The sequence below is a fragment of the Odocoileus virginianus genome, chromosome 17, assembly GCF_023699985.2.
Source record: "Odocoileus virginianus isolate 20LAN1187 ecotype Illinois chromosome 17, Ovbor_1.2, whole genome shotgun sequence".
Classification (NCBI taxonomy): Eukaryota; Metazoa; Chordata; class Mammalia; order Artiodactyla; family Cervidae; genus Odocoileus; species Odocoileus virginianus.
The window spans coordinates 19,943,470-19,962,590 of record NC_069690.1 but is presented as its reverse complement, the minus strand read 5'-3'; the positions used below and the strand labels follow the sequence as shown (position 1 = coordinate 19,962,590).

Genomic DNA, 19,121 nt, shown 5'->3' with positions numbered 1-19,121 from the left:
CTGGGAGTTGGTGATGGACAGGGAGGCCTAGCGTGCTGCGATTCACGGGGTTGCAAAGAGTTGGATACGATTGAGCGACTGAACTGAACTGAAGACATTAAAATTGGATCTTAAAATTTTCATTGTCTGTTTGCTGCTAATATATAATAGAAATATAATTGTTTTTGTATATTGACTTTGTATCCAGAAACCTTGCTAAACTTACGTTGATTGCTTTGTTCACAATCATGTCATCTGGTAAAAAGAAAAGATATTTCTATCTTTTCCTTTATAACTTTTATAATTTTTATATTCCTTATTCGCATTATGACACTGACTAAACCCATGGATCTTTTAGGAAGAATAATCTTTTTTAAACCCACCTTTCAAAATAAGACTTATTAATGAAGATATGTTGCCTGTGTTGGTTACTACTGAATTCTTAGTTAGCAGTGGTTAGAACAGTGTCAGAAACAACACTCAAGTATTTGATGAATGAATAAACACTGTGTTAAAAAATATTATAGACATTGGAATAAGAGGTATCAGGCTTCAAATTTCAGCTCTAACATATAGTAGTCATGTTCCTTATAGAATAAGAAAATAAACTTAGACTCTATTTCTATAAAATGGGAATATAATTATACTTTGTAGGATAATCATGATGAGAAAATTATACATATACATATATGAAATTATATATTTAACATATATATCCTGAAGCATTTATAGTCATTATTACTATTATTATTATTGGATGAACTCACTCAGAGTGTCTAGAGTGAGAAGAGGACCATAAAAGGAATTTTATGCAATATTTTAGAAGAATAGGCAGATAAAGTACATTTACACAGAAGTCTGAGAGTGACTAGGAAATTGGGAGGAAAACAGGATACATTAGAATCACAGAAACTACAAGAAGAAGAGTTTAAAGAAGGATGTATTATTAAAATTTCAATTTGAGCAATAGAATTCTATCTTACAAAACTTAAGTTAAAAAAATGCAGTCTCTCTTTCCTTTTAACCTCTCCAGCATAACCCAGGGCAGATATTCTTGCTCCTGCTTTAAGGGGAGTGCTACAGACATATAGCAACTTAATATCTAGCCATCTGCATGGCTCATTAGTAAACTTACAAATGAACTAGGGCATTATCTTATCTTTGCTGCAGACTGCTAGTGCTCCTCAAGGGTGCTTGGTACTGCAGGTTGCTAAGCAATAATCCTAGTGCTTGCTCTCTCCCCACCAACATGCAGAATGGACGTAGACGTGTGTTTGGTTACAACTCTGGTCAAACACTTCTCTCTCAGAGCCATAAAACCAAGAAAATAAAAGGAGACACACCAATAGCAGGGTCAGTAAATCAGGATTCTGAATAAGCCTATCAGTAGCAGTCCTTTGATTAGGTGATCTCTGAATTCATAAATTACAGAACTGCCCCAATGGAAAATTAATTAAGGCGTTTAATTGAATACAGTTTCAAGCAAATACTGGGGTTTTTTAGCCTATGCTTATATACTCCTAAGCCTTTTACAGATAGATTGATTCATTTACATATTTACTCAGTAAGTAATTATTGATGTCATAGTGCCAGGCACTATGCTAAGCACTGAAATTCTTTTTCAGGACTTTCTAAACTTCTATGGAATTAAGAGCTTTTCAAATATTTACCCAACATGCACATCTTCACCTCTGTGTCAACCCACCTTCTAACATACAAAGTCCTATTCAGGCTCTATGAGCACAAATGCTTTCAATTAAAGAAGTAGAAACAAAAAAAAAAAATTCCTTATTCATATTCTGAAAAGTCCAATGACTTTTATAAATGACTTTCATCATTTTCTGCACTCAGTACCTGGCCCACTGCTGGGCATGGCCTCAGCACAACTCTATTTAAGGACACAAATAGGAATGAATTATAATTCACATTATAATAACCTCTAGCAGACTCTTTCTTCACAGAAGGCATACAACATTAGAGGGACTGGCTGCTGATTAAACTGGTGAAAATTGACCCAGCAGGGCTACTCAACATATGTGCCATGTTCTCTTAAAACACAGGTCCTGTCTGAAGCTCAGCTGGCTTGATCATGTTAGGATTTCTTAACATTTGTACATAATATAGAAAAACTACTGTGAGAGGAGGAAAAGAAGCACTATTAAAACTATTGGCATTAAAATTCAATAGCTAAAGGAAAAGGTATTTTCCTGCTGAATTTTTTAAAACTTAGGGTTGTGTAATAAGTATAAAGCTGAGCAAATCAATAAAAAAAGAAATATAATTTCTCAAAACATAAGTTAAGCTCATAGTCTGAAAAATGTAATAACCAGGGAAAGAAATGAGGAATTCACATGGTACATTTAGGCACAATATTTTCTGTGCAAAGATAAGTATTTGAGTGTATTCTGGGAGCTTCCTGGCAAAATAATATCATTTTAATTTTGACAAGTATATAACAAGGATGGGCTTCCCTGGTGACTTAGTGGTAAAGAATATGCCTGCAACGCAGAGCCACAGGAGACACAGGTTTGATCCCTGGGTTGGGAAGATCCCCTGGAGGAGGGCATGGCAACCCACTCCAGTATTCTTGCCTGGAGAATCCCATGGACAGGGGAGCCTGGCGGGCTACAGTCCACACGGTCACAAAGAGTCAGACATGACTGAAGCAACTAAGCATAGCACAGCATATAACAAAGATAAAGACACTTCTTTTGTGAAATTGGAAAAACAGCTTCTCTTCCCACTCATTACACACACACACATACACATACAGAAACACATACATATTTACAAAGGGAGATTTAGAATATTAAACTTAATAGTGACTGATCGCTGAATAAATAAATACATTGCATTGCATTTGATATTGCAACAAGCAACTGCAATATTTTCAATGTATATCATATACTGGGATGAACAGACTTACTCAAACAATACATTTCCCTCTATCATACATTATAAAGCAGTAACAAATTCAAAGTATGAGAATAGGAAAGACCATAAACTCTTGACAAGTTTTCTAGAGAGGCAATAAATTAAAGAATAGTAATTTGCAGGTACAGATTGGGCCATAAACTGATTAAAGTGAACACCTAATTAAATTTATAGGAAATTACCTAGATCACAATTCTGTTTAGCAAGTTTAAAATGAAAGAGTTTATTTATAAACCTGGTCCATGTGAGTATGGTAAAAGCAAAGGGATTTATGGGGTAGTGGTGGTGGAGGGAGGGAGGGAGGAGGAAGCAAAATCAGGAAACTGGTGGTAGGGGGCAGGGAGGGAAGGACTTGCCAAGAAACTTTTTAAAAGTTAGTAACTGTGAAAGTTTATAATAAAGGCAAAATAAATGCTGAATAGTTTGATTCTTCATGTGTATGTATTATAATACGAACTAATAAGAAGAAATAGTAAATAAATTTTTTAATTGGTTTAAAACACAGAAAAATACTTTGGAGAAGAGTAAGCATCTATAAGTCATAGCTAGCATCTATATAGCAAATTATAGTTTAGAAAATGCTTTAATAATTATTGTTACAGTTCAGCCTAGCACATATTAAATACTTGATAGTTGTAAACTAAATTCGAAAGAATGTCAATTAAAATATAAATTGTTAAAATAAATAAATAAATAAAATAAACAAAAAAGAAAAATAAAAATAAAGAAGAAAAAATATAAATTGTTAAATTTTAAATATTGTGAAAAATTTATGTAGTATAGGATTTCACTAAGTATCTAAAATTAGAAGAACAGCAGTAAAAGGGATGACTATCTTGCCTATTTAGTTGCCTTTTGATCATATAAATTTTCAACCTGCATAATCATGTAGAATTTGGATTAAGGATTGGGCTAAATGTCAAACAGAACAAATGTGTTGTCAAGTACAGAGGTAAAAAGAAGAAACAGAAAGACAACAAGCAGGTCGAATCACTAGATTTTTGTATTTATGGGTTGTCTGCTATGTGTCAGTCCACTCTCAGGTAAATTTTCTCTTTAAGTACAAGATTAATAAAGTTGCTTCAAAAGTATCAATAGAAAGTAAAGGGAATATATTTTTTTCTTTAAACTTTTTGTTTTGTATTGGGGTATAGCCAATTAACAACCTTGTGATAGTTTCAGGTGGGCAGTAATGAGACTCAGTCAAACATATACATGTATCCATTCTCCCACAAACTGCCTTCCCATCCAGGCTGCCACATAACATAGAGTTCCATGCGCTGTCAGTTCCATGTGCTATACAGTACGTCTGAAGGGAATATATTTCAAAGTGAAAGTGAAAGTCACTCAGTCCTATCTGACTTTTTTCGACCCCATGGACATACAGTCTCCAGGCCAGAATAGTGGAGTGGGTAGCTGATACCTTTGCCAAGGTATCTTCCCAACCCAGGGGTTGAACCCAGGTCTCCTGCATTGACTATTTCCCAAATTGCATTTAAAATAACCCTGGGTGAACTTCCCTGGTTATCCAGTGGTTAAGACGGTTGTTTCCACTGCAGGGGGCTTGGGTTTTATCCTTGGTCAGGGAACTAAGATTCCACACGTCGCATGCTATAGTTAAAAATATATATATATATTATATATACACATATATATATATGTATATAAAAGACACTTGCTCCTTGGAAGAAAAGCTATGACCAACCTAGACAGTGTATTAAAAAGCAGAGACCTTTGCTGACAAAGGTCCATATAGTCAAAGCTATGATTTTTCCAGTAGTCATGTATGGATGTGAGAGTTGGACCATAAAGAAGGCAAAATGCTGAAGAATTGATGCTTTTGAATTGTGGGTTGGAGAAGACTCTTAAGAGTCCCTTGGACTGCAAGGGGATCAAACCAGTCAATCCTAAAGGAAATCAACCCTGAATATTCATTAGAAGGACTGACTCTGAAACTGAAGCACCAGTACTTTTGGCCACCTGAAGTGAAGAGCCGACTCATTAGAAAAGACCCTAATGCTGGGAAAGATTGAAGGCAGGAGGGGAAGGGGACGACAGGATGAGATGGTAGGACGGCATCACTGACTCAATGGACCTGAGTTTGAGCCAGCTCTGGAAGATGGTAAAGGACAGGGAAGCCTGATGTGCTGCAGTTCATGGGGTTGCAAAGAGTCAGACACAACTGAGCAAGTGAACAATAACTAAAGTATGTGTGTGTGTATTCATTCCTGGTATTATATATTTGAAAGGCAAAGTCTTGAAGAATCCCTCCCCAATGAAAACTTCGTAATAGTTTTACATTCTGGTGTGTAGGAGAAAAGCTAGTTCTCTACCTTGGGATTTTTTGTTTGCTGCTGCTCCTGTCACACTGCTGCAGGGGCCTACTGCCGAACTGTCTGACATACTCTGTGAATACTGAAAGGAGAAAAGAAATACCAGTTAAAAAATAAATTGTTTTTCATCAAAGTTGCATCAGCTCTCCCAAAGAAAGAATGCAGATAAATTCCTTGTAAAAATTGCCAGACATTCCTCCTTGATTTTCCTAGGATTTAACGCTGTGTATTAGAAGCAAAGCAATAATCACAGTCTATTTACTACATTCATTGGTTCACCATGTCATATCTTCCTACGGCTAACAAAGAAATAGGCTAAGAATATTATTCCAGATGTACATGAATCTTTGAACTATACAATACTTTCTAAAAACATAATTTGAGACCATAACGGAGTGAAATCAAATCTCTGAACCTTTGAAAATGCTGCTGTTTTCTTTGACTATTAGAATCACTTTCCAAGTTTGTGGTGGGGAGAAAAACATTTTCATCTTCATTAAGAAAAGTAAACTTTAGCTTTATGAATAAATGGTGGTAAAATAGCTTTTTGTACTCATCCTAATACACTTTTTAAAAAGTTAATTTAGAATATTTATTTATGCTGGTCTTGGTCAAAGCATGTGGATCTTTACTGGGTCATGTGCGATCTCTCTTTATGGGCACTTGGACTCTGCATTTGTGGCACATGGGCTCAATAGTTACAGTACGTGGATACTCTAGTTATGGCGCTTGGGCTTGATTGCTCCAAGGCATGTAGGATCTTAGATTTCCAAACAGGGATCAAACCCATGTCCCCTGCATTGCAAGGCAGATTCTTAACCACTGGACCACCAGGGAACTCCCTGATATACTTTTTAAAAGGGTGGTAATAGAATATTTTAAGACTCACATTAGTCAACTTAATGGTGAATCCATATAACTATTTTCACTTGCCTCCCCTTTTCTCTAAAATATTTTTCCTCATAGAAGCCTTCTATTTATTAAACACAAAGTTACTTAAATGATTAACTTGGAAATTACATTTTCAGAATGATAGTGAAGTTCCCCTAATAACTGGTGATTGTCATACACAGGATAACAGTGCTGATTTTAGAAAGCCAACTTTATCTATAAAGTCATAATCAGTTCAGTTCAGTCACTCAGTCATGTCCAACTCTTTGCAACTCCATGGACTGCAGCACGCCAGGCCTCCCTGTCCACCACCAACTCCCAGAGTTTACCCAAACTCATCTCCATTGAGTCGGTGATGGCATCCAACCATCTCATCCTCTGTCATCCCCTTCTCCTCCCACCTTCAATCATTCCCAGCATCAGGGTCTTTTCCAATGAGTCAGCTCCTCGCATCAGGTGGCCAAAGTATTGGAGTTTCAGCTTCAGCATCAATTCTTCCAATGAACAGTCAGGACTGATCTCTTTCAGGATGGACTGGTTGGATCTTTTGGTAGTCCAAGGGACTCTCAAGAGTCTTCTCCAACACCACAGTTCAAAAGCATCACTTCTTCGATGCTCAGCTTTCTTTATAGTCCAACTCTCACATCCAAACATGACCACTAGAAAAACCATAGCCTTGACTAGACTGACCTTTGTTGGCAAAGTAATGTCTCTGATTTTTAGTATGCTGTCTAGGTTGGTCATAGCTTTTCTTCGAAGGAACAAGTGTCTTTTAATTTCATGGCTGCAATCACCATCTGCAGTGATTTTGGAGCCCAGAAAAATAAAGTCAGCCATTGTTTCCACTGTTTCCCCATCTATCTGCCATGAAGTGATGGGACCAGATGCCATGATCTTAGTTTTCTGAATGTTGAGCTTTAAGCCAACTTTTCAACTCTCCTCTTTCACTTTCATCAAGAGGCTCTTTAGTTCTTCTTCACTTTCTGCCATAAGGGTGGTGTCATCTGCATATCTGAGGTTATTAATATTTCTCCCAGCAATCTTGATTCCAGCTTGTGCTTCACCCAGCCCAGCATTTCTCATGATGTACTCTGCATATAAGTTAAATAAGCAGGGTGACAATATACAGCCTTGACATACTCCTTTTCCTATTTGGAACCAGTCTGTTGTTCCATGTCTAGTTCTAACGGTTGCATCTTGACTTGCATACAGATTTCTCAAGAGGCAGGTCAGGTGGTCTGGTACTCCCATCTCTTTCAGAATTTTCCACAGTTTGTTGTGATCCACATGGTCAAAGGCTTTGGCATAGTCAATAAAGCAGAAATAGATGTTTTTCTGGAACTCTCTTGCTTTATCAATGATCCAGCGGATTTTGGCAATTTGATCTCTGGTTCTTCTGCCTTTTCTAAAACCAGCTTGAACATCAGGAAGTTCACAGTTCACGTATTGTTGAAGCCTGGCTTGGAGAATTTTGAACATTACTTTGCTATCATGTGAGATGAGTGCAATTGTATGAGCATTTTTTGTAGTTTGAGCGTTCTTTGGCATTGCCTTTCTTTGGGATTGGAATGAAAACAGACAATTTTCCAGTCCTGTGGTCACTGCTGAGTTTTCCAAATTTGCTGACATATTGAGTGCAGCACTTTCACAGCATCATCTTTTAGAATTCCATCACCTCCACTAGCTTTTTTTGTAGTGATGCTTCCTAAGGCCCACTTTACTTCCTAAGGCCCACAGACTTCCAGGATGCCTGGCTCTAGGTGAGTGAACACACCATTGTGATTATCTGGATTGTGAAGATCTTTTTTGTACAGTTCTTCTGTGTATTCTTGCCACTGCTTTTTAATATCTTCAGCTTCTGTTAGGTTCATACCATTTCTATAAAGTCATAATAGCTCTTCACAAATAATTTACCTCTCTGTGGAAGTGTCCTGAAACTGACTCAGATGAGTCAGCTTAATGATCAACACGGGTTTGTTTTTTCCCATTTGCCATTTTATCTTTTTGAATACCCACACCTTCTTTTTTTTTTTTGCCTAGGAAAATTAATTTCTCCAGTTACTCTCCAGCATTAACATCCGATTATTCATGAAAACTCTACCTGAATAGGCTCTTCTGCCTCACTTCCTTCCTGGTTCCTTTCTTTGTCTTCTTTTCCATTTTCCTGAAATGGACATAGTTTTAGTAAATGGTATCCAATAGGGGCTGGAAATAAAACTAATGTTTTATAACCTAGCAGAGCAAAATTTTTTATGTAAAAAATTCACATGAGTAAACATCATACCAAATAAAATCACATAGAGTAGCTGTATTAAAAAATTCAAACAGTAACAGACTTGTTATATACCAAGAATACCAAGCAACTGGAAGCAGGCCACTGTGATGTAACTATTAGTTGACCCCATTTTCGTCAAAACTTAATGCAGAACGCTTCAATTAAAAAGAGAAATAATTCAATGATAGTATACGACATTGCATCTCAATTTCCCCAAGAATGTTGAATCTCAAATCCTCTCATGGTTAAATGGTTAGAAACTATGCAGACCAGATACCTGAGCAGGTTTAGGTTCCTCTTGAGGTGCTGACTCACTCATCTTGACCACAAAAAGGTATCACCAAATGGTAAGGAAAAGTATTACCAGACTAGTATTAATAACAAAAAGAGGGAAAGAAAACATTAACAAACAACCAAAAATGCTCTGAAAGACCAAAACCTGCCCCCACCCCCACCTCATCCCACCATTCTATTGAATGGTAATAAGTTCTCAACCGGTAAACTTCTCAAACTGTGTTACTGTTATTACTGTTGTTACTGACCAAAGCTAAATTAGTACTAGGCCAGTGTTAAGGGAAACAGGAGAATACCACAGTAGTCATCACCACTAGCGTATAAAAAAACAAACAAACCAGCAACAGTAATGCAATTGAATTTTTAGAACATTATCATCATCCTCATTAATTCTTAAAATTACAAAGTTAAATGAAGTGATACTCTTTTGGCTACCTAATTTGTGTGAAAAAGACAGACATTAGAATAATAACCTTGCTAAAAAGTATTTTTGGAGGGGGGAGTTCTGAGAGGAATATGATTTATATGGTTTATTTATTCATACTAAGCAATAAAAATGGATAATTACCACCTCCCCTTCTTCATTGCAGATGACTACAGATTCAGTCACAGATGATCAAAATCAGTGTGGTGCCAAAAATCATTTAAGAGTTTGTGTCACTAGGTGCTACATAAAAAGTAAATTTCATACACATGACTTCTTCCTCTAGGAAAGTTACAATCCACGGACTTTTAAATGTGAAATGGTTTATTCATAATGTGCTAGGGGCTACTCAGATGGTAAAGTGTCTGCCTACAATGAGAGAGATCCGGGTTCAATCCTTGGGTTGGGAAGATCCCCTGGAGAAGGAAATGGCAACCCACTCCAGTACTATTGCCTAGAAAATCCCATGGACAGAGGAACCTGATAGACTACAGTCCACGGGGTCGAAAAGAGCCGGACACAACTTCACTTTCACTTTCAGGGGCTACTCAGGTAGTGCTAGTGGTAAAGAACTCATCTGCCAATGCAGGAGACATAAGAGATGCAGGTTCGATCCCTGGGTTGGAAAGATCCTCTGGAGGAGGGCATGGCAACCCACTCCAGTATTCTTGCCTGGAGGATCCCATGGACAGAAGAGCCTGGAGGCCTACAATCCACAGGTCGCAGAGTCAGACACAACCGAAGTGACTTAGCACACATGTATAATGTGCTGAAGTATTCACTTTCTTTTTAGCAACATATGTTCTGCTTGAATAAACCCAATGTACTGCCTTTGGAGACAACAGTGTCGAACACTTAAAAATAGCTGCCTCAAAGTCTTTTTGAAGCAATGCATAAATAATAAATAAGATAAAATTGATTTCTTGGCTAGGTCCCAACAGTGCATTCTCCCAGGCTGCTTTGTTTACAGTGTCCATCTCCTGCTAGAAAACTTCTTCCTGTTCCTTTTCATTGGTTTTGTTTAGATGCACCGAGATAAATTCAACTCAATAAACTTTTACTGGGGACCTTCTATATGCAGGCAGACATTGGGCTTAAAAAGATGGATAAGGGACTTCCCTGGTGGTCCAGTGGCTAAGACTTTGGTGTTCCCAATGCAGGGGGCCGGATCGACCCCTGATCAGGGAACTAAATTCCAGACACCACAACTAAAGATTCCACGTGTCACAACTAAGACCAGGCCTAGCCAAATAAATACATAAATATTTTTTTTAAAAGATGGATAAGACCTGCTTTTGAAGAGTTCCTAGTTTAGTGAGAGAACACAGGATAAACAGATGCAATACCATCTGTTAGGACAAAAGTAGAGACACATACACAATGTTAAGGAACACACAGAGGCAATTAATTTACCCAGGGAGGTCAGAGAAGCTTTCACAGAAAAATAGATTTCCAAGCTGGATTTTAAGTGACTAATAAGACTTTTTGTGTATGTAAAGGAGAGGGGAAAGAGTATCTGAGGCAGAAGGAACATTACATTCTAGAGAATGAAAGTTTGAAAAGTATTTGAAGCTTTCATAGCAGAGCATAGTTATATAACAGAAAGTGGCACAAGATGAGGCCAAAAACGTAATTTTTCAACTGTAAAGAGTTATTCACAATAAATCAAGGAATTTGGATTTTATTTTGTGCTTTTTAAGCATAGGACAAGATGTGATGAAATTGATGTTTTAAAAAAGTTGACCCTGCCAGCAAAGACTGCCAGTGTGAAACACTGGGGGAAGAGAGAATGATGATAACTTTTTCACCTTAAAAAAATATATATATGTGTGTGTGTGTATACACACACATATATGTATAAATATATATATTATATATTATATTTGTATATTAAATATTATATATAATATATACAAATGTATATTTAATATATTAATATATAATATAAATATTAATTATATAAATATATTAAATATTTAATATATAAATATATTGTATAATATATATTTATATAATTAATATAATTATATAATTAATATATTATATATAATATATATTTAAGCTGCCCTAGGTCTTAGTTGTGGCACCTGGGACCTTCCATCTTTGTTGCTGCATGCAAACTCTTAGTTGTGGCTTGTGGGATCTAGTTCCCTGACTAGGGATCAAACTGGGGCCACCTGCTTTAGGAGTGCACTAAAGCACTAAGTGAGTCTTAGCCACTCACCAGGGAAGTCCCAAGATGTCATTTAATTAGATGTCAATTAATAAGATGAGTAAGTCCTCATCTATCAATAAAATGGATTAAATTCTTCATCAAAATGCATAGAGTGGCTGGATGGATTAAAAAAAATCCGAGACCCACACATATGCTGCCTACAAGAGACTCACATCAGCTTTAAGGATGTGCGTGCATGCTCAGTCATGTCTGACTCTTTGCAACCCCATGGACTGCAGCCCACCAGTCTCCTCTGTTTGTGGGATTTCCTAGGCAAGAATACTATAGGGGGTGGCCATTTCCTACTCCAGGGGATATTCCGAACCCAGGGATTAAACCTGCAGGGATCAAACCCTGCCTCTTTTGGGTCTCCTGCATCACCAGGCAGATTCTTTACCACTAAACCACCTGGGAAACCCAGCTTTAAGGACAGACACAGGCTCAAAGTGAAGGGATGGGAAAAGATATTCCACCCAACTGAAAACCAAAACAGAGCAGAGATGGCTATATTTATATCAGAAAAAATAGACTTTAAGGTAAAAATTGTAACGAGATAAAACGGTCATCATATAATGATAAAGGGATCAATTAACCAATAATTATGGATTGCAGAATTAAAATATTAATTGAATTCAAACCCCAGTCAAGCTATTTAGGTGAAAATTCGGAGACTGATTGGGAAGGAGTACACTGAAGTCTGGTGTGGGGTCATTTAGTTGGACAAGGGAAACTGATAATTTCAAACTTATGAGTCACTTTGAGCCTTTTTTTTGTCAGTGAAAGAAGTTTGTCTTCCTGTATTTTATAACCCCAATGCTGGGAAAGATTGAAGGCGAAGGAGAAGGGGGCAGCAGAGGATGAGAAGGTTAGTATCACCGACTCAATGGATGTGAATTTGAGCAAATTCCAGGAGACACTGGAGGACAGAGGAGCCTGGTGTGTTGCAGTCTGAAGGGTTGCAAACAGTTGGACACAACTTAGTGATTGAAGGAACATTTGTAAAAACTATCTTTCTCTTAATTGAAAATTTTATAATAATCTCATCCGGGGCAACTGTCTTGCAAGGGGATGCCCATTTTCCTCAAAACTCACCACAACCAGCTCCTCTAGTAGACTGGTAACTCAACGTTTTATTTTCTCATTAAACTTTGTTTCAGTGAGTCTCAAAATTCTGTGACAGATTTTTGGTCTTTTCCATTAAAAAGCACTGATTTTAAAACCTAACTTAAAACTGCCACATATAAAGCAAATGGTTGAGACATTCTCCTCTCCTTCTGAAGGTTTTATGATGCATTGTTATCATTAACCAGTCTTTTACTATTAAATGGACAATTGAGACAAAGAGTTCTGAGACTATTCTTCCACCATTGATTAAGATGAGGGTGGGAGGTATTGGGGGTAATATTCTGAACTTTCTGGGCAGACTTGGTAACCTTGCCAACTCCAGCTGCCTTCTTGTCTGCTACTTTGGTGACAGCCACAGCAACTGTCTGTCTCATGTCACGAACAGCAACATGACCCAGAAGAGGATAGTCAGAGAAGTTCCCAGATTTCCAGAATTTGGGGCCACTTTCCAGATTTTTCTCAGAATGATGATCAATTACCTCCTTAAGCTCAGCAAACCTGCAAGAATGTGAACTGACAGTCCAGCACAGGGGCATATCCAGCATTGATTTGGCCTGCTGGTCTGAGATAATCACCTGAGCTGTGAAGTCAGCTGCTTCCATCCATGGGTCATTTTTGCTGTCACCAGTCACATCACCACAGCAAACATCTTTGACAGGCAAGTTCTTGATAAGGAAACCCATATTGACCCCAAGGACAGCTTTACTCAAAACCTCATGCTGCATTTTAACAGATTTCACTTCAGTTGTAACGCTGGGGCAAAGGTGACCACCATACCAGTGTTGAGAACACCAGTCTACACTCGACCCACAAAGGCAGTACCAGCATCATCAAATTTGTAGATATCTTTCCTGGAGGCTCAAAATTCTCCAAGCCAGACTTCAACAGTACATGAACCATGAACTTCCAGATGTTCAAGCTGGATTTAGAAAAGGCAGGGGAACCAGAGATCAAATTGCCAACATTCGCTGGATCATCTTGAAAAAGCAAGAGAGTTCCAGAAAAACATCTATTTCTGCTTTATTGACTATGCCAAAGCCTTTGACTGTGTGGATCACAATAAACTGTGGGAAATTCTGAAAGAGATGGGAATACCAGACCACCTGACCTGCCTCTTGAGAAACCTATATGCAGGTCAGGAAGCAACCGTTAGAACTGGACATGGAACAACAGACTGGTTCCAAGGAAAAGGAGTATGTCAAGGCTGTATATTGTCACCCTGCTTATTTAACTTATATGCAGAGTACATCATGAGAAATGCTGGACTGGATGAAGCACAAGCTGGAATCAAGATTGCTGGGAGAAATATCAATAACCTCAGATATACAGATGACACCACCCTTATGGCAGAAAGTGAAGAACTAAAGAGCCTCTTGTTGAAAGTGAAAGAGGAGAGTGAAAAAGTTGGCTTAATGCTCAACATTCAGAACACTAAGATCATGGCATCTGGTCCCATCATTTCATAGCAAATAGATGGGAAAACAGTGGAAACAGAGAGAGACTTTATCTTTTTGGGCTCCAAAATCACTGCAGATGGTGACTGTAGCCATGAAATTAAAAGACACTTGTTCCTTTGAAGAAAAGCTATGACCAACCTAGATAGCATATTAAAAAGCAGAGACATTACTTTGTCAATAACAGTCCATATAATCAAAGCTATGGTTTTTCCAGTAGTCATGTATGGATGTGAGAGTTGGACTATGAAGAAAGCTGAGCGGCGAAGAAGTGATGCTTTTGAAATGTGGTGTTGGAGAAAACTCTTGAGAGTCCTTTGGACTGCCAAGAGATCCAACCAGTCAATCCTAAAGGAGATCAGTCCTGAATATTCATTGGAAGGACTGATGCTGAAGCTGAAACTCCAAAACTTTGGCCACCTGATTCGAAGAGCTGACTCATTTGAAAAGACCCTGATGCTGGGAAAGATTGAAGGTGGGAGGAGAAGGGGACAATAGAGGATGAGATGGTTGGATAGCATCACTGACTCAATGGACAGGAATTTAAGTAAACTCTGGAAGTTGGTGATGGACAGGGAGGCTTCGCGTGCTGCAGTCCATGGGGTTGCAAAGAATCGGACACGACTGAGCAACTGAACTGAACTGAACTGAACTTTCTGGAGGGATGGATGCAAGGGCTTGTCAGGGGGCCAGGATGTAATTCAGAACTTCAAGCAGCATGGTTCCACTGGCATTGCAATCTTTATGGGTGACTTTACATCCCTTGAACCAAGGCAGGTTAGAGCTTGGCTGCAGCATGTTGCCACCATTCCACCCAGAAATGGGCATCCATGCTACTATGTCAGGGTTGGATTCAATTTTCTTAATGTAGGTGTTGACTTCCTTAGTCCCTTCATAGATTTTCTGGCTGTAGAGTGGCTCAGTGGAATCCATTCTGTTAATGCTAACCGTTAGTTGTTAGTTAGCTTACTCTTTGATCACCCCTTCTTGGAGACACCTGTTTCAAATTCACCAACACCAGTGGCAACAATCAGAACATCATAACCAGCCTGATATATGCCTGTAATCTTGTTTTTGGTAAAGTCTCTGTGTTCTGGGGCATCAGTTATGGTCACACAGTACTTGCTGGTCTTGGATTTCTTCACAGGGAGACATCAGTGGTGACACCACACTCATGCTCAGATTTCACTTTGTCTAAGAGCCAGGCATACTGGAAGGAGCCCTTTCCCATTTCAGCTACCTCCTCAAGGGAGGTTCTTTGTGGTTTTCAGTGGTTCTTTGTTCAATCCCACTACATTTGTAGATTGGATGGCCAGTAGTGGTAGACTTGCCACATCCACATGCCCAAACAACACAATGATATTGATATGAGTCTTCTCCTTTCCCATTGTGGCTTAGATTTAGCAGTGGTTTTCATGACACCTGTGTTCTGGTGGCAACCCTGTTGAGAAAAAAGCTAAAATATGATTTTAAAATGCTCCAGCAGGGCAAATACAAAGTCTGACCAGGTGGAAACAGCTTTTTTTTTAACCTCCCTGGCAGAAATTAATTTTTTTTGCTTTTGATAAGACACTGAACATGACTTAATTTTCTACAATATTTTTTCACGTGTTTTATCTCATTTAATTCTTGCACAACCCTATGGAGTTTATTTTTTAATCTTTTTTTTTCAAACTTTAAACTTTTAATTTTGTATTGGGTATAGCCAATTAACAATGTTGTGATAGTTTCAGGTGAACAGGGAAGAGACTCAGCCATAGATATACATGTATCCATCCTCCCCCAAATTCCCCTCCCATTCTGGCTGGCACATAACATTGAGCAGAATTCCATATACTATGCAATTGGTTATCTGTTTTAAAGATAGTAGTGTGTATACGACCATCCCAAACTCCCTAACTATCCCTCCCGCCCTGGCAACCATAAGCTCGAGAAACAGCTTTCATGGTAAAACATTTTCATTATTATTTATGGTAGAAGCCCAGGGAGTTTATGTGATTATATTTAAGGGAGTTAAAGGAAGGAGGACGAAATATAATACTGGGTTGACTGGAATTTATTGATATGGGTACCTGTATCAGAAATTAAGGATTTAATGCATTAGTACCTACAGCTGGAAGTGACGTTCAGTATTTATTTTTAAGTTCACTGAAACTTGGACTCCATAGTGGCCTATGTTTAATAAAGCTAAGGTACAGGAACTTCTCTGGAGAATTAATGTAAGAGGAATCAAAAGGCTTAGGGATACGGGGTAGATATGTCACATATTGACTTGCATATCTACTCCCCACAAGTATATCCTCTGAAAGGACTTGGAGGAGGGTTCCTTTACTAAAGCATTGCAAAATACATTAGTGTGTGGGAATATTTGTATCCTTGAAAAGCTCTATGTTGGCTTTCTTCTGTAGGCAAAGCATGATGGGATGATCCGTTTGAGTAGCGGAGGCCAAATGTCAGTGTTTATCCACCAAAGACAAAGTGGGCGCATAAAGAGAAGTAGAGATACAGTGGTAATCAGATTTCTTTTGGCATTCAGCTAAATGATTATGGGTGGTCCTAGGATTAGAATAGATGGCCAGTCAGCTCAGATGGTAAAGAATCTCCTGCAACACAGGAGACCCAGGTTTGAGTCTTGGGTCAGGAAGATCCCCTGAAGAAGAGAATAGCTGCCCAATCCAGTATGCTGGCCTGGGAAATTCTGTGGACAGAAGAGCCTGGTGGGGTGCAGTTCCATGGGGTCACAGAGTCAGACATGACTGAGCGACTAACAGTTTCTTTCACTTTCTAACAAAGTACTGATCATTCACACATAATATTTATTTATTTTAATATTTCAGTATTTATTTGTCTATGCCAGGTCTTAGTTGCCTCACATGGGATCATCAATCTTCATTGAAGCACATGGGATTTTTTATTATGTTTTTTTTTAAGTTGCAGCATGTGAGATATTTTGATAAAGAATCTGCCTGCAATACAGGAGACCCAGAGATGGACAGTAGGTAGGGATGATCCTGGGTCAGGATGATCCGCTGGAGAAGGGAATGGCAATCCACTTGTTTTCTTGCCTGGAAAATCCCATGGACAGAGGAGCTTGGCAGGCTACAGTCCATGGGATAGCAGTCAGACGTGACTGAGCAACTAACACTACTACTACTATGTGGGGTCTTTATTTGCAGCATTCGAACTCTTTGTTGCAGCATGTGGGGTTCTTTCTAGTTTCCTGTCCAGGGATTGAATCCTGACCCCCTGCACTGAGAGGGAGGAGTCTAACCACTGGACCGCAAGGTAAGTTCTACATATAATATCTTAAAATCTATATATATTGTGGCCCAAAATACAACTTTAGTCCCCACAGTAGAGAGTTCTGACCTCTCTCTCCCAGTTTCCAGACCTGAGCCCCTTAATTTAAAGGGAAGGCTGGATCCCCTTAAGGAATGATTCTGCAGCACTGCCATAGTGTATACTGAAAATCTTCCCCCGCATCTTTTCCACAGACAACTGTGCCACTTCCTAAAATGACTGTGTAATGGGGGAAAAATCAATATTCAGGTTTTGCAAGGATTTCTAAACATTGGCATTAATTGGTGCTAATTTTGGGGGACCCAAATGCATTCCACCAGTTTAAGTGGGGCTTATACCGGGCATGGAGTCTTAACTCAAGTTTGAATCGCAGTGGGCACAGTGGGTCTATAGAACAATTCTGTGATATTTCATTAGCTCTTGAATATACAATTAGGATACCTGGAAACTGGCAGAATTTCCATTTTGGCCCTTTGATCTGGAATAAGGACCATTACAGTATGAAAAGCCAAGTTGAAGCCCTTGGAAACCCCCTTCTCCCTTATGCAGACACACCAGAGAGTAAACAAAAATCATTGCTTTTTTGGGATGAAGGGGAACTACAGAGATTAGTGATACCAATAAAGACTTAAAAGAAGCAGGAGTGATGAAATCTATCTCACGCCAATTTAAAAAAAAAGTTATTTAGGTACTTGGCTGTACTGGGTCTTAGTTGTGCTATCTTCCCTACAGGTTCTTCAGCTGCTGCACGTGAATTCTTAGTTGCAGCATGTGGGGACTAGTTCCCTGACTAGGGGTCAGAAGCCAGACCCCATGCACTGGGAGTGTGGAGTCTTAGCCACTGAACCACCAGGGAAGTCCTTATCTTACATCAATTTAACTTACCTGTTTGGCCTGTGAAGAAGGCAACTGGATCTTGGAGGATGACTATGGGTGATTATAAATTTAATCTGGTGATGCCTCCAATTGCAGCTACTCTTCCACATATAATAACTTTACTGGAGCAAATCAACACACAACTCCTGTCACTTGGTATGCTGCGAGTGATCCAGCAAATGCTTTTTTCTCCATACAAATTGGCAAGAAACACCAGAAGCAATTTGCTTTTACTTGGCAAGACCAACAATATAACTTCACAGTCTTGCCCCAGGGCTACGTCAGTTTTCCTTCTCTCTGCCATAATACAGTCCACAGAGAAGTTGAGCATCTTGACCTTCCAATCAGCATTAAGTTGATCCAGTGCATTGATAACATTATGCTGACTGGATCTGGGGAGCAAAAGGAGCAAGGTCATTAACTGTCTTCATGAGATATATGCAAAACCAGAAGATGGAAGTTAGATTCCACTTCTGGTATCAATTTCCACATCAGCCAATTGCCCGTTATTAAATTATTTCCTCGGCTCCTTTTGTAATTTTCTTTCATGATGGAGCTGGAGTGTGAAAACCACATTTCTTTGCCTTGCCAGCTGGCTCTGTTAAGCTCTGCTAATTGGGGGCATTGGAGGGAGACCCCAAGGCTGAGGAAGGACAAGAGGCTTGTTCCTTCCTGTCTATCTCATGACTGCTTCCTGTAGTGTGTTGGTTCCAGTACCCTTCACTCCAGCAATGCTTCTTTATTCTGGCAGTAGGAGATTCTTTCTGTAGCAACAGCTGAAACCAGTTTGCCGTTTTTCTACAGTTTTGTAATTTTCATTGACACCAGCCAGGATTCTGCTGTAGAGGTCTGGGGGTCCCCTCAAGCACCCCCATCTAAGCTCAGAGACACCAGCACCAGTCAGGAAGTGCCTTCTCAGAGATCTGAGGGATCACTCCTTCAAGTTTGTGATTTTTTTTTTTCTCTTTAATTCCTTTGTTTACGTTGTTTTTCAGCCCTAAATGTAGTAACAGTCACTACC

General features: G+C 38.9%; 1 protein-coding gene and 1 pseudogene across 6 annotated transcripts in view; both read right to left on the bottom strand.

The window, feature by feature from the left end:
* Nucleotides 1–19,121, bottom strand: part of EFCAB5 (EF-hand calcium binding domain 5) — a 110,163-nt gene that overhangs the window by 84,883 nt on the left and 6,159 nt on the right. For 2 of the 6 annotated variants that reach the window (XM_070478796.1, XM_070478795.1), the window contains exons 2-4: nucleotides 8,690–8,780; nucleotides 8,239–8,301; nucleotides 5,247–5,328 (exon numbers count right to left, since the gene is read on the bottom strand). In XM_070478796.1, the coding sequence (XP_070334897.1) occupies nucleotides 5,247–5,328; nucleotides 8,239–8,301; nucleotides 8,690–8,731 (187 nt within the window). In that variant the 5' untranslated portion in view covers nucleotides 8,732–8,780. Of the gene's footprint in view, nucleotides 1–5,246; nucleotides 5,329–8,238; nucleotides 8,302–8,689; nucleotides 8,891–19,121 lie in introns of those variants that run through there. The other 4 variants (XM_070478794.1, XM_070478799.1, XM_070478797.1 and 1 more) reach the window with 3 other exon arrangements.
* Nucleotides 12,488–15,813, bottom strand: LOC110149391 (elongation factor 1-alpha 1-like; annotated as a pseudogene).